This window comes from Bidens hawaiensis, unplaced genomic scaffold (genome assembly GCF_021521415.1).
Source record: "Bidens hawaiensis isolate Kalapana, Puna unplaced genomic scaffold, B.hawaiensis_p1.1 tig00012897_1, whole genome shotgun sequence".
Classification (NCBI taxonomy): Eukaryota; Viridiplantae; Streptophyta; class Magnoliopsida; order Asterales; family Asteraceae; genus Bidens; species Bidens hawaiensis.
Genome location: NW_027492076.1, coordinates 295,113 through 311,978, shown reverse-complemented (window position 1 = coordinate 311,978; position 16,866 = coordinate 295,113). Strand labels below are relative to the sequence as shown.

The window sequence follows — 16,866 nt, the reverse complement described above, 5'->3', positions numbered from 1 at the left end:
GCTTCAGATGTCATTGTCACTAATCCAGGTGAAAAAAAACACAAGATGTAAAGGGTTTTCTTAACACCTACTATAATTTGGTAAGAAACATTTAAATAATATAAACACCATTGATCTTAACACAAAAGCAATGGATTGATACAGGTTTCACATGTCCAAAAATGCGGCAAACTGATTTTGGCAGAACTGACGCATGTCTCAAAGACAACGCAAAACCTTTACGCAAATCTGTCATCAAGGATGAGCAAATTCGGCACCGATACTGATTTGTTTCCGTTGGTATCGAATCGGTACCAAAGTTTTGAGTTTCGGTACCGGTATGTCCCGAATTTTACCTTAAATACTGGTACCGGTACGGAACCGATAACGAACCGAAAATTTCAGTACCGGTACCAAGAATTTGCGATTTCAGGGTCGGGATTTTCGGTACTGATCTCATCGTTATCTGGAATTACTAAAAGGCCCAACTATGTAATGTAAAAAGACCTACCTAGATATTATTTCAAACATTAAAAAAGTAGGTACATGACCACTAGCCCTAAGGCTGAGGGGTGTGGAGCGCGAGAGGGGGCGCGTGAGCCCATCCGCTCGCGCCCCGGGGCGCGAGCACCACACCACCGAGGCGCGAGAGGGGCGCGAGAGGGGCGCGAGCACGGCTTTCAAGGCAGGCGCAAGAGGCCTCGCGGCTGGGAATAGCGTGAAGAGAGCTTGGGAATGTTAAATATAGCCGTTGGGCTCATAATTGTTCTTCTTTTCTTCTCCTCCTGCTACACACAGCTTTCAAAACCAGCTTTTCTTTTGCTTTACAGGATACATGTTTTTATATATTAGTTGTTACATTAATATTCCTACATCAATACGTACATATTGTACCTGCATATATATAATATATACATACACAAAAAGACAAAGCCTAAGAGATTAAGCACAAGCCAAGACAAGTTTACACACAGTCCAGTGTGTAATTGTGTGTATTCTTTAATAATACGTTTAAGCACAGTCCAGTTTTTTTAATAATACGTTTTTTGAATACATTTATAAAAAAATAAAAAAAAAAATCCGCTCGCGCCCCCTGCTCGCGCCCCTCCACACCAGGGCCAGGGGCGCGAGCGGGGGCTCCAACACCCATCTTATCAAGTTTCTCTCTCTGCCACACGTCACAATATTATTGGCTGGAGCCCCCACTCGCGTCCCCTCTCTAGCGCCCCCCACACCCCTCAGCCTAAGCGCCAATTTTTTGTAACTCTATGGCTGTTGTACCACTTTTCTTGCTTTAGGTTGTTTAATGCTTAATACTATGTAACTTTTCTATCCCTTCTCTTGCTATGAGTTGTTTCAGAAGTTGGTTCCATTTTCAAACCACCATTTATGTACAATATTAATATCGTGAAAGTAGATCTACAAGACGAGTACTCACTATAATGTATGGCGTCAAGGCGAGTTTCTTTAACTCAGCCTAGTTATTAAGAATCGATCAAAGATGGTTAACCTCAACTACAATCACATCTAATCGGTCAACTTAAACAAATTTTAACTTAAAAAATAAAACATAACTCGTATTTCTATAATATTAAAGAAGGAATATCATTTTTTAATTAATAATAATTATTAGTATAAATTTAATATTTAAAATGTATTTTTTATTTGTAATGACATTCACCTATTTTGTTATAAATACTAGTAAACTTATGGTATTTGGCCATATATATAATATCCAAAAATTAATTTTCTTTATATTTAACATGCCCGAGTACTCTCTGATTACACCCAATTCCCTAGTCGATCGCATAGGATCCACCAAACAACTTTTGCAACCATGTTTACGTATCTTGAGAGATTGCATTACGCCTTCATATTGATCAAAGGACACCTCAAACCCGGCACAACACACGGGGTCATCTTTCTAGTTTTTACTACAATAGTGAAATCGTTATTGCTATATTTTTGCACTAGTCTATATACTCATGTGATACACGGGTTAAAAAAATATATTTAAAACATATTAATAAATATAATATATGAAAATTTAATAATGAAACAAAATATGTAACCCAAAATATTTATGCATGTATTAAACAAAGTATCTTTTGTATGCTTTAGCGGGTCAGACTTAATCATCTTACTTTTGTTTTCCATCAAAAGCTTGATACACTTGAATGGGCATGCGTTGCGAGACACGGACGTGTTTATGTATAGCCGATATAAAAGAAGACAAATGACAAAAGATATATACTCTATAACTAATGTTGAAGTGAAATAATAAGCATTGAACATAGAACAAAAATTGATATTTGGTGCTTTTATTTATTCTCTTTTTGGAAAGAACATTGTCTCATCATTCCCATAGCTTTCTTTAACGTTCTCCTCCACACCAAAACTATATTGTTGCACCAAGCTTCATTTAAACATATCAAACACAAAAAACAAAACACTATTAGAATAAAAAAATAACTCTTCTTATATTGACCCGGCTTTCATAGTCGCTAGGGCTAGTCTCTTTTGACACCAAAATTGACCCATATCTCAATTACTCATGAACTCAAATATCAAACCAAAAGAGTTAAAACTCTCAATTCCAACAAATTAACCCAAATTAGGTTTCAAAAACTTCACAATCAAACATGCCCTACAATGTTAACAAGTTTAAAATATATACTTAATTGCCTAACCGAGTATATTGGTTGTTGTATTTGTTTAAAACTACGCGTTTTAATGAAAACATAGCAACTACAAGCAACTAAAAATTTACAACACAAAGTAATAGAATAGCTTTAGACACGTGTATTATATATGGTTTTTTTTTTTTTAAAAAAAAGTTACAATTATTAAGCAACTATTATATAGAAAGAATCATAAACATATTACAAAATGCGATTTTATTTACCTACATTAACTCCACTTCAAAAGGGATGCTATTCTTCGAATGTACAAAAGTTTGAACTTTACTTCATCATGATGTTTCCATGCTTGGCTAAAAATGCAGTTCTAACCAAGTTTCCCTACATTAAGGAAGGATTCAAGTAGAATAAACATAAAAAATCACAATAGTTCCTTTTGTCTTCACAAAACAAACCATATTCATGAATGTTTGACCTCTAAAAGTCAAACTAACGCATCCCTTGCATTCGAATGGACCAAATTGGGCCAGACTCTAGATATAAAAAATGACCAAAACAAGCCAGTCTGTTAATCTATTTGCATGTTCAAATTAATCATAGACATAAAAAAAACCTATATACCCTTGCGTACGAATGCTAAAAGGCCTAGGTTTCATCGCCAAATGGCCGCATAAAAGTTCAGTTACTATGACTGTATTTATGTTTCAATTTTCAATTGCAAAATGCATACGGGTCAAAAAGCATATTAGTGCTCTATCCATAATTCCATGTAAGTCATAATAACTCTTTAAAACATCAATTGTTAACGGGTCGAATCGTATTGAACTACAAATCATCTACTTTTGAAATACATAAATGTATTAAGATAAAAAATATGAAGTAATAAAAAATCAACGGTGATGTACCTTTCTGGTGGCCCTCTTTTGTCTAAGCGTAATAGAACTCATAATCCAATAGCTTCTGATTGTTTGCCCCCACATCAATGGTTTTCCATCATCACCCATTCTCTTGTCCTGAAAAGCAAACCAATTGCTTTCAGTTTTAAACTCACGTTTATATATTGATAGTCCATAAAGTCATATACTCACATAAAACTAACAAATATTTATACATTTGTAAGCACACCGGCTACACCTAAAAGAATAATATTGTACATAATTTTAATCAAAAATGTTGGTCCTTAAGTAGCCAAACGGAAGAGAAGCAAAACGTTGAATTAAGAACGTAGATTAGTATGCTTTCATTTTATTTCAAGACATAAAGTTGTGACCCAATGTTTTTCAAGGGATTTGCTGATGCAAACGATACCAAATACAAGCATCCCAATTAGTCCCAAAAAAAACATGATTGCAAAAAAAAACTCAAAGCGAACAACTAATAATCTTTTATAACTTCCATAAAAGAAATGGCATTGTTGAATTGCATAGCTGTTTGTGAAAAATAGTTCAAGCACCCTTATAAAGGAGAGGCAATTAAAAAGAACATTAGTTTATAGTCAAATAATATTAGTTAAAAATTTTCTAATAAATTATTCCGGTTAAAACAAATTGACCAAATATAAAACCAACCTGCGTGCTGTTAACCAAAAACCAATAACTGAATTATCGAAAATTGGCCGGTTAATACAAACCTGTGCTTGCAAGTTGCAAGATGTTTTTTCCACTAAAAACCGACTTATCAAAAACTTTTTTCATTCCTACTTTGTGTTTTGGTTTATGGTTACTCAAACTTATAATTTCCCTTTATTGCAACCAAAAAAGAAATCTACTTGAAAGATATTCATAACCCAATTAAGGACATAAACACAAAGTTTCAACCATAATTTCCTCAAATCATACCTTTTTTAACCTTCTCCGACGATTTCCACACTAATTTTCAACCGAATCGCCCTTCATACTTCTTCACCTCAGCAACTGCTCGGATTACCAAACAAACGACTGAGTTAGGGTTTGTTGAGATTGAGTGTAAGGCTGAGGGGTGTGGAGCGCGAGAAAGGGCGCAAGAGGCCAGCCGCTCGCGCCCCGGGGCGCGAGCACCACACCACCGAGGCGCGAGAGGGGCGCGAGAGGGGCGCGAGCGCGAAAAAAGAGGCAGGCGCCAGGGGTCTCGCGGGAGCTGTTGCGCGTAAAGGGACTTGGGGAATTGTGAAAGAGACGTTGGAGTGGTAAAATGAGCCGTTGGCTCTTTATTTAATAAAAAAAAAAAAAATTTTTTACTCCTATATTACCCATTATATACACACAACTTCACAAAAAAACCAAACTTACCCATTTCTTTATACAACACTTTCTATATATTACCCATTTCTTTCAAACTTTTTTAAAAAAACCTTTACAAAATCCTATATAATATCCCTAAATCAACCCATTTTTACCATATCAAAAACAACCCATCGTGTTTGGCGGCGGTGTCACAGGATCTTTGGTTTTGGCATGTTTTTTTTGGTGTTGCTGGGTCAAATAACGACCTTAATGTTATCGATCAGTCACATTTGATCAACGACCTTATCGACGGGGTTGAACCACCTCAATCTTTTGTTGCAAATGGAGAACTCTTCAAGTACGGGTACTATCTGGTCGATGGTATTTACAACGAATGGGCTGTGTTAGTTCAAGCTTTTACAGATCCAATCGCCGACAAACGGAAGTATTTTACGAAGAAGCAAGAGTCTGCTAGAAAAGATATTGAAAGAGCTTTTGGAGCTATAAAAAAACAATATTATGTTCTGGCGAACCCGATACGTTATTGGACTCGGGAGAGGATAATGGACGTCGTCTACACGTGTCTTATCCTACACAACATGACGTTAGAAGACGAGGGCAAAGCTATATGCCAAAACTACCAAGGTGACATTCCGCCACAACCGTCCACAATCAGTGATCAACAAAAACTTCATAACATAGCAAATATCAAGAGCCGTGAGATACACGGGTATCTTCGACATGAGTTGGTTGAACATTTGTGGGCGTCGCGACCAGATGATCTTGTAGTAGATTAGTTTTATTATTAAATATTATTGTTTGTTTAATTTTTAGTATGTTTTTTTTTATTATGAATTTTCAAAAAAATGTGTGTTTTTTTAAATAATTTCTTGTTTTTTTAATAATACGTTTTTTTAATACATTTATAAATAAATAAAAAAATAAACCGCTCGCGCCCCCTCTCGCGCCCCTCCACACCAGGGCCCGGGGCGCGAGCACCACAACCAACACCCATCTTATCAAGTTTCTCTCTCTGCCACACGTCACAATATTATTGGCTGGCGCCCCCACTCGCGCCCCCTCTCGCGCCCCCCACACCCCTCAGCCTAATGTTAGTGTTGAAGCAGAGATTAGAGAATCGTGGACTGGAGTGTTCAAAACTTTTAAAGGGAGAGACAAGTATAGATTTGTGTTTTGAATTTTGAAATTGCAAATGAGACGAAAGAGAGTGTTTGTAAGGGTGAACCTTCCTAAGCTGAGCTAAGGTTCTTTTATTATTATATTGGGGGATTTTTCTCAATTGAAATATCAAAACACAGCCCACCCTTTTACGTGTCGCTCTCTGAACCTCCGTTTATTTCGTGAGATAATAATAAAATATATATTAAGAATGGTTTTTTGTAACTTTCCTGTTGTCAAAAGTAGTTTGTCTGCAAGGTAAAACCAAGAAATCAATAATATGTATTTTGAGTTTATTTCTAAACTTATTTATTGCCATCTACTCATTTCGTAAAACACACTTCAAGATGTATTCGATTTTGTTGACCTTTAAATTCTTTTTAATATTATGTAGAAATTTAATTTATCAGTAAAAGTAGAAAGTGTATAAGTTTTGTCGTGCTAAAAAAACTTACAATAAATATCATTCCACTCGAATCCATATTTTAAGCGAATAAATGTCCACCTTTCACCCTTTTTATTTCACCTTTTTTTTATTATTAGTCATCTTCCAAGCTTTGTGGACGAGCATGATCATCGGAATGGCTACTACCCTGCTCGGAGTGTTTTTTCTTCGGCCCCAAGGCACCCGGGGCGGTGTTCCTGCTAGTATCAAAACACCACGCAGGGCACTCCGACCCCCCCCCCCCCCCCTCCCCAACAATAAGCCATTTACTCGCCTTGGTTCCACTAGTGCCACTATATGTTATCTAAACTTAATAAATTCCTTTGGATGCCACAGGAGTTTGTGGAGTCTATAAACTCAGGCGAACTAATTTTTTCAATAATTGGTATATGTTAAGAAAACAGTCATACCTTTTTTATACGTTAATATTTTTTATTAAAATTTAAAAATAAATATTTAATTCTCTTTAATTTAAGAATACTATTGCTATAGTTTTAGTTTTTAGCTTTTTTTTTTTTGAATTTTATAAAAAAAATTAACATATTACATTACATGATTACCCATATTTGTAGTCTATGTTGTATTGTGCGAGCACCTCTTTAGTGACTTGTAAAACTATATTAATATATAAATTAAGTGATTTTAGAGATAAATAGAAATATGAATAATTCATTTAAAAATTATCAAAATATAACAGCTGTTAAACTCAATTAGGTAAAAATATACCTGTAGATATATCAATTATTATTAAACTTAAATAAATTGCATGGTTTTGAGTCTTTGGCACAGGTCTTAGTAGTGCGTGTAGACGGTGCATCCCGTGCACCTCCTGGCACGTCCATTTTTTTTAACGAATAAAGCCTAACTATCTGGGTAACGTAATGGAAAAAGCGATCTTATTTGCACGTGATCACACAGTGCTGTGTAGCCCAAGCCAAACATCTTCCGTTTCAGAAAAAATCCACTGTCTGAAGGCCCGCTATGATAAACCAGTTGTGATTGGATTCTAACTTGAGGCATATAGCCTCCATCACAAATCTACACTTCCCCTTGAATGCCGGTTGAGCTATAGCCGCCCCCCTTGTCGCATCCATACACACGTGATGTATTTCTATTGAAGAAAATCATCAAAATAACTATTTTGACTAAAACCTTTGCCAAAAATAGTTAAAAACTTTTCTTTTTCTTTTATAAAAATATCATTGGATTTTTCTTGCATTTTACTTAAGAAATTGTTTCAGAAGCTCTCACATTACACACCCTGCTATGAGTGCGAAACATCTACTACATCATTATTGAAATCTGTTGCGCTGTTATTAAAATCGGTTACGTCAAATGACACTTTCAAACGCGGGTTAATTTGAAAATTTTTAAAAGTTGGTAAGACTATTTTGTTAAGTAGACCATTTTGATAGATTTTATTTTTCTTGATATATTATTATATATAAAAAAGGACTAGTCTCATATTTTCCTTTTTGGCATTCATTCGAGTGGGTGCCATGATTACTGATGTACTCGTGATGGTGAGTTCACTACTCACCAGCGGCTAGTTTTGGAATCAATAATGATGCCTCTGCCACCAGTGACTCACCCGGACTGTGCAACATCTGATTTGGATTTAATTGCCTGGACCCCTCTGCATCTTTCTTTCTTTCATTCACGAGCCCAACTGTTATCATAGTACCATACTACCATTTATTTTTTTAATTATTGCAACTTGTACTTATTGACTCAATATTTAACACTCTTACAAATCATAACTTTTTAACAATAGCTTTTAATAATTTTAAAGTTACAAGTAAACGTATAAGATTATAGGCATCAACGAACCATCCGGCAAACATGAATCAAGTCCATTTAAGCTAGGCCCTAGAACTAATCTCGTTTAATAAAGAAGCCCAAGCCCAAGCCCAAGCCCAAGCCCAAGCTTCACTTATCTAACTTTGAACTACCTCTCAAGCTTAAACAATGTTATTATTTATATAATTTTTAATTTAATGCATTTAATATACATTTATGTGATAATTAATATTCTATATAAAATTATGACAAAATAACTAAATAATAAACGAAGGGCGCCTTCTAATAAGATTTGGTACATCAATGAACTTCATTAACTCGGGCGTTTATTTAGCTATATAATATAATTTATATTCTCCAAGCTAATACAAAAGTACATCAAATAAAGAAGGAATCTAAAGAGAGTTTACATTAGGTAATTGTACATTAGAATAGTTAGTAGTTTTATTAAGAAATTCATGAACATAGACTTGGATTATTAACCTTAACCATAACCATAACCATAACCATAACCATAACCATAACCATAACCTTAGGCCAAGAGCCAGAAGTCCTTGTGCCATCTTGTGCTAATCAGGTACCCACCAATCCCTTTGCTCTGCTTTCGCACCCCAATCGTTAAGCATTCCACTGTGTTGATACACTGCTCAACAAATTTCTCCGTGCTGCTCATCCCTCCCAAGCTACAAAATTATCAAACACCCTTGGTTTCATCATTCGATACATCATTAGGGTACGAGTCAAATGGTCAACATAAACAGGTCCTATCAAACGGTCAGTGGGTCAGGTCAACAGTCAACAGGTCCAGTCAAATGGTCAACATAAACGGGTACAGGGGGTCAAAGGGTCAACATAAACCGGTCCAGTCAAACAGTCAGCACACGGGTCTGGATAAGCAGTCAGCCATAAAGGGTTCGGTCAAATGATTAATAAGAACTTGTACGGGTACGGGCCAAATTGTCATGCAATAATAAGTACAGGTCAAATTGTCAACTCAAATAAACGTTGTCAACATGAGTGGGGCTGGGTCAAATGCACAACATAACGGGTGCGGGTCGAATGGTCAGCACAAACGGGTACGGGTTAAATAGTCAACTTAACTTAATTTTCACAAGCAAATCTTTAAAAAGGCACAAAACTTTCTTATGTGATTATGAAAATGTGAAGCTAAAAAGTTAAAATCCTTTCCATCATTTTCATCAAGATTTTGAAAATAAAATTTGCCAAATGATTTGTAAGCATTCCTGTGAAAGACAAGACTTTGTCAGCCTTTCATTTGTTTCAACCAACTTAACTTATCAAAACCAACAAAACTATTTCACAAGAATTTATTCCCATAATGTTTTTTGGCCTATCAAACAATGATAACACCTAACAAGTGGCACTATTACGAATAACAACAAAGCAAACCGACCCGGTTTGTTCGGCGACAGTTTGAACATGTTAAAACAATTCGGTTTAGACAGTTTGAACCCGTATTAACAAAAAAATTTTCATTATAATTGTTAAAAATGATTAAAAAATATGTTTATAGACACCAACCTTACTAACAATAGCACAATGGTCACATTAAAGTAATATTGTATATACTTTTCTAACTTATTTTATATTTCATAAAGTTTATTATGTTGAATAACTTCATTTTCAGTTAACTGTTTTATAACTAACTTATTATCATCTCAAAAATGGGATGAAACTGAACCTTAAAGATCTACCAAATAAACACAACTCTGTACTCTATAATAATGGTTTAAGTAATAACCGAAAGAGACGAACCATCGAAGAATCGGAGACGTGTTATTCTGACCTAAAACCAGCACCGACACCTCCAGCTTCTTCACTTGACTCACCACTGTCGCTAATTTCGGTCCTCCTTGAATCACCAACGCTTCCACTTCAACCTGCAAACATTTTCACTATCAAAACCCTAATATTATAATTAATCAATAAGCTGCTTAATGCTAAGTGCCAAATACAACAAAACCCAAACGTGTTTATATCATTTACATTTAATTATTTTTTATAACCGAACCGAAATTAACAGATAACTGAATTAACTTAAAAGCGGTTATATCCGTTATTTTTTATACACACTCCTTTAACCGAAATTAACGGAACCGAACAATTCCATATTTTCATATATTTTTTTATATCTCCGTTTCATATAGTTATTTCTAAGTATAAGTTTAGCATATTTCTAAAAATTAGGGATCTAAGTAATGAAGGAAATAAATTAGGTTTAAACACTTGTGAATTAGATCCATATAATAATAATAATACTAATACCTCAGGTTTACATGCTTTACAGAGACTACCAAGTGACGCCACCAGTTGATTCAACGGAGCAGAGGAAGAAGAGGCATTGAAATTAGGGGAAGGTTGAATCTCAAGGAGAGTGAGCATGTCTCCTTGATTTGCCACGTGTGTGAGGACCCACAGCATGGCGTGCTTGGAATGCAGCGATTGATCGACGACAACCATGACTCGCTTTCTGTTCTCCGGCATGGTGGTGTAGATTGAGTGAGTGTCGGTGTATGGCTTGTTGTTCCATCGCTTGGAGGATGCTTTCCAGGCTTCTTTCTGGCTGAGTTGCCGGAGAAATGACGATTCTGAAGGAGGCATTGCAGTGAGAACTGAGAAGGTCTCAGGCGGTACGATGGATTCGTAAATCGATACAAGACAATTTAATAATATGACTGATCAGGAGGTGGGTGAGGGTAGGGGGTGTCAGTAAAAGGATAGGGATAGTAAAAAATATTTAGGTGGGGGAAAATCTTAACAACAGCTTGAGCTCGTGTAGTATCTTGAAAAAACCGAAGCTTGACAGTGGAGTATGAAAATACATCAGGCTTGTTAAAGCTAGACGAGCCTAAACGAGCTTCCATACAAGGCTAGTACTCCTGCACTTGATAAATGAATGAGCTTTACTTAAGACTCAAGCTCGAAAAGATTGACTCGCTTCAAACTTTTTATCAATTCAAGCTTGAATAACTTATAATTTTCTTAGTTTGCTTGCATCCCTAATCCCATTCGGCTCACCATTTAAACTTGAGAAAATCACATGAAATACGACTTCATTCCTCATTTCCATAATATAAGAGAATAACATGTTTATCTTTTAGATTTATGAGTTCACTGTTCATCCTTAAAATTCACTTATCAAAATAACTTTTAAAGCATATACATGCTATTTAGATTATATGAAAGGAAAAAATAAAATAGGAATATATGGATGGGGAATTTGGGGGGGGGGGGGGGTAGAGGAGCAAACGAGATACTCGGGATCGGCTCGTTAAAAAGCTCGATCGAGCTTAACAGAATCGAGTGCGAGCCCGAGCTTGAGCCTAAAAGCTCGTTTAAAAAACGATCCAGGGTTTGAGCTTCACTTATCGAGCTCAAGCCGGCTCGCGAGTCTAAACGAGTCTGTCATTAATATATGTAATGCTATGAAAAAATTAATAAAATTAACTAAATAATATATATTATTTTATACATAAAATTATAATAGAAAAAATATATAAAAATAATTGATAAATAATAAACAAGCTGAGCTCGACCTTTAAAATAGAGCTCAAAACAAGCCGAGCTCGAGTTCTATGTAAGGTAAATAAGCCGGGCTCTCTAGCCTAGTACAGCTCGAGCTCGGCTTAACTTGTGTGCACCTCTAGTGGTAAACATGGTGCAAGAGATTTTATAAAATAAGATATAAATTTAAAAATAAAGATTGTTAGTTAACTTTTTATAAAGACATAAATAGTGAATAAGATGTGAATGTTCTTTGAATTATTAACTAAATTAGTTAAACTGCTAGGTTATGTTAAATGAAAATAAAAATAATTGTATGAAACGTATTTATTTGGAAAATTGTAACATATTTCATTAATTTTTGTTCACTAAATAATGTTTAAAACTCTATTAACTTTTAACTAAACAACTATTTATTCTTACAGTAAAGACTGAATATGTAAATTTCATTATTTTTTTCTCCTCTTCTTTAACTTTGTTTCTTTTCATTTTTTTTTCTTTTTCATCTTGCTTACTTTATATAAAATTTTAACTTTTTTTAATTAATTAATAAACTTAATTTTTATATAGTTAAAATAATTTTAATATGAATAAATATTCATTCATTAATGTTTTTTTTCTCAACATTTATTTTTCGTTGCTCCCCTGCAAGGAATTAAAGTTTAGGAGAGGTGAACTATCTTACTTATATATTAAAACAAAATGATTCTTTTCACATGTCCTTATTCTAGCATATCTACATAGGATTTCATGTAATCACATTTCCATATCAATAATTTTCACATATTCACAATTATTTTTAATCCATTAAATAAAATCAACATTCCAATTTAATTCAATTAAATCTACAATTAAATCTATTTATTCAAATTAATGCAATTAATTCCATGATTAAGTCTATTTATTCCAATTAATAACCACCTTGTCAAATGCATGTCTTTCTTTTTAAGTTTATATTTCATTTAATCTATTTATTCAAATTAATACAATTAACTCCATGATTAAGTCTATTTATTCTAATTAATAACTACCTTGTCAATGATTTTAATTTACTCTTGAGGAAAGAAGAAGAGCCGGTGAATGGTAATCAACCGAACGTTCTTTAAGTTTTATTTATTTAATAAGAAATGACATGAAAAATGCTATAAAAATATATATATCTTTAAAATTATTTATAAAAAACACTTTAAAATAAAAAAGAAAAAAAACGTTCTTTAGAATAATTAGGAACATTTAAAAAAAAATAAATAAAGCTGTTTACAAAGAGATTTTCGGAAACTTAATGTGATACAGTTTAAAGCTGGTATGTATTTGTAAACTTAGTTTTCAATTAATATTACAAAATCTTTTACTAATATGTGTTTTTTATTTTTTTCAGGTCTAATGGTTCATTTATATTATATTATTTCTTATTCACTGCATTGTTTATTTATAAAGTATTTTCTTTTTATGTTATAGACATACCTTAACATCTTTTGTAACATCTTTGGGTAAAAAACTTATGTCAAATATTTGCAACTTCAATCGTCACTTTAGTTAAAGACCTGATGAAGTGATGATGCTCACACGGAAGCGTATTCAAATGCCTCAAGTAGTTAAGTACAGATGATTTGTATTCATGGGTTTGAATCAAATCCACCAACGTTGAATATTCATAATACTCTTAAGAAGATTAAACACGGGGTTTATCTAGCGTCTTTATAATACGTATGGAAAACTGGAAATAATAAAAATCTTTAATTGAAAAGTTTCAAAGACATAGACGTAGGGAAACTTTCAAAGGTATAAATCACATGTCCTTTGTTTGGATATCTCAATGTGTAAACATGACGCATCACGATTATCTCGCCTGGTGTTAAATGGAACATCTATTGTGGTTTTGTGTTTTGATGTTCGTATATGATAGAATGATTGTCAAAGATGCTCCCAGATTCTCATTAACTTACTCCCTTAAATATGCATATACAAATACAAAGATTATCTCTATTTTGAGATATGATTATCTCAAATCATACAAATATTATCTATACATAATATTATGCTATTAGTATATGTTCTTGTTTCCCTATTAGACGCATCACGAGTATCTCTCTCGGGATTGGGCGTTTCCACCTATGACTATTTTCTTGCTTTTAGCTATTCTATATCTATGTGCACACACGTACGGGTGTGCATTACCACCCATTAAAAAAAGTGTTTTCAGGTAAGTCATTAAAAAATTTATTAAAAAAAAAAGGTTAGTACCTAAGCAATTTTTTGAAATAGGATGTTCCTGCATATTTTAATTTTAAAAAATAATCCACATGTAGATTATATACAGAGGACGAGAAATTTAATCTATTTTATATTATAATAAATACAGAATACGTGAATATTTAGATACAAAAGAAATAAATAAATTAAGGTTGGTTATTTCTAAAAAAACAATTATTATAATGAAAGAGAGTTTTGTAGTTCAAATGATTTAAGGAGGTGGTGGCGTGTGGGAAAACCACAACTTTGACGGAACGTGTGACCTCTTTTCTTGTTTTTTTGTGAATCAAAAGCTGAGTCAAGACAACCACACCATTTCCCGGTGGATTCTTTACACGGTTATAAATATAAATAATATATAAAAACAAGAATTTATTTATGTATTCAAATAACTTTGTATTCAAATAAAACAAAGACCGGTCAAACTTATATGGTCTTCAGGAATATTGGGGAAGTTTTAACAATGAACAATGATATACCATTATCCCCATATGGTTACCTACTTACCTTTTCCATTGGCAATTACATTATTTATACTCACATTCTTTTTCTCTCTGTCTATAATCGTCCAACATTAGAGAGATTCAACTACAAAATTGGGTGGAAATCAATCCTTAAGGCAACCTCAAACATATTTAATAAGATCACCAAGCCAACATGTTTCACCCCATTTATTGTTACTTGCCAACCCATTCATAAAGTAAAAAAATATGTAATAAGGTTAAAGAAATATTTAACTCGTCACCAACTTGATCGTGCCTTCAACACATTTAAATGAGTTGCATCGTTATGCTCATTTATACGATTTTAAGTGCATTCTTGTTAGGGTTAATGTGAATCTATCTAAAGGGACGTAACTTAGTGTATGAAAATTTGTATACACATTGAGTCCCTCCTATCCTCCTGTGTGCGTTTTCATTCAAGTTTTGCCATAATCTATTTATAGTTATGTTTGTGTTTATCAATTCAATCATTCAACCCAAATTCCGAGTCAACAATTAGTCAACCCAACACTGGATTAGCCAATTTGGTTGTCAAGGTCGATACAAATTCATACACATCAATCAATTAAGAATAACGAAATTGCACACGAAACAATAAGCATTTGGCATTTATTTAACCAATTAACTTGAAGCTAGGTGTCCGTGTTCCCATGATTCAAATGCAACCGTTGCTGAAAATTTTCAAGCTCGCTCTTCCTGATATCTTCTTCAATGTGAATATCGTCTTCCACCGAAAGAATCACAGATTCAGTACCATTTGGCCCTTGTATTGCATGAAAGAAAGGGTAGAGGTGCCATTATTTGTAATGCATGAGAATGAAGAGATTATATGTTACTTGCAAGTATCAAACAAACTAGGAGCTCAACTTAAGCGATGAGAGTATTTTTTTTTTAAAAAACATTGGTTGTATTGCAAAACACTTCTGCTTCCATGTTTTGGATTTTGTAAAATCTGATCGAGTAGTTAAAAGATTGAATAATGTTGAGCTTTTTATTAAACCAGTTTGAACGCTGATGATGGGGTAACGCGATCATTTGTAGTGGTGAGATAGGATATATATGACTAGAATTATATATACATTTATTAGACAACTAAATAATAGATATTATTATACATACACTAAAAATTACTATATGTTTAAGCTATCATAACTAGAGGGTAGTTTCCCAGCGCTTCGTGATGGTTTGTACTTTGTCATTTCAACCATTGTTACAAATACCAAAATAGATTAAAAAATAGAATACTTACGACCATTGTTACCTCAAACAATACATCCTTACACTTTATGTGACGGTCGGTATTGGGTTACGATACTGAAAGCAAAAAGAAAAAAAACTCGTCAACACACTTATACAAAAATTAACATATTTAAAACAAATTTCGCGTGTTGCGGTGGTGAACTCAGGTGAATTTGACTGGTATCAACGATAACAAAAAAGGAAAAATAACACTCCCATGTTGCGGTGTATTACAAGCAAACAAAAATACAGAACCCATATGTTGCATCGATGAACCTACATGAATTCGTTCTAGTATCGTATGCTTAAATTGATAAGCTTGAAAAAAATAACATAAATATTGACATGGTAACACCACGTTGCACATGACCCAATCAAAATCTTGCGGCATAGACAATGAATTTTTGACACTAAGGCTTCTTGTTGTGGTGGGGTTTTAAAAGTCAAGTTTGAGCGCCATGCCACTACTACACAGGCAGTTGTGGTTTTAAGTGCCGTTACCACGTTAAAGTCCCACAATTTCCTTCTTAAAACATTTGAGCCCCACAATTTCCTTGTTAAAGCGTCGTTGTCACGTTACCATTTCCTTATTTACTGTCTGGACCTTAACACCCCCACGCAATGTTCAAGCCTCATTACCACGCCACATCACTTTTGTCTCCCTGTAGAAGCCCATAACAAGTGACCTAAGTATAATTTAATATTCAAACAGAGGATTAGTGATAAGAATGCAACCCATGTGAAAATCAAAGTATTTCTAGTATTATGTTTATATGGGTTGGGTTCAAATAAGAAGTTTGATTTTTCTATAAAGACTAGGAAGGAGAGCATTTTGGTCCACCATTTTCATCTCAAAAACCCACTAATATCTTCACCCACCTTCTACAACCACCACCATTCCGTCGCCACCACCTCATCGGAAGTTCGCCGGAAAGGCCGCCGACTAAGTCACCAGAAAAGTGCCAGGCAGTCATCGGGTAAGTAGCCGGAAAAGGTCACTGAAAAGTTTGCCGGTTAATCACCAGAAAAAAGTCGTCATCTTCATCGATTGTGGTTTTCAACATTGAAAACACAATGAAAAAAACACAATGAAAAAAACACAG

General features: G+C 34.1%; 2 protein-coding genes across 2 annotated transcripts in view; both read right to left on the bottom strand.

The window, feature by feature from the left end:
• Nucleotides 1–16,866, bottom strand: part of LOC143542550 (putative methyltransferase PMT24) — a 266,804-nt gene that overhangs the window by 142,750 nt on the left and 107,188 nt on the right. The gene's annotated exons all lie outside the window — the stretch shown is intronic.
• Nucleotides 8,765–10,870, bottom strand: LOC143542528 (uncharacterized). Its single transcript, XM_077035095.1, has 3 exons — nucleotides 10,530–10,870; nucleotides 10,020–10,144; nucleotides 8,765–8,926 (listed from the first exon to the last, which is right to left on the bottom strand). Exons 1-3 carry the CDS (start codon nucleotides 10,863–10,865, stop codon nucleotides 8,776–8,778), a joined length of 612 nt encoding a protein of 203 aa, XP_076891210.1. The 5' UTR covers nucleotides 10,866–10,870; the 3' UTR covers nucleotides 8,765–8,775.

Excerpts from the sequence above, each read along its gene's own strand:
- LOC143542528 (XM_077035095.1), bottom strand. The coding sequence starts at position 10,865 with ATGCCTCCTTCAGAATCGTCATTTCTCCGGCAACTCAGCCAGAAAGAA. Across the intron at positions 10,145-10,529 it reads GTAAAGCATGTAAACCTGAG|GTTGAAGTGGAAGCGTTGGT; the intron begins GTATTAGTATTA and ends AAATGTTTGCAG. Across the intron at positions 8,927-10,019 it reads ACGTCTCCGATTCTTCGATG|CTTGGGAGGGATGAGCAGCA; the intron begins GTTCGTCTCTTT and ends ATAATTTTGTAG.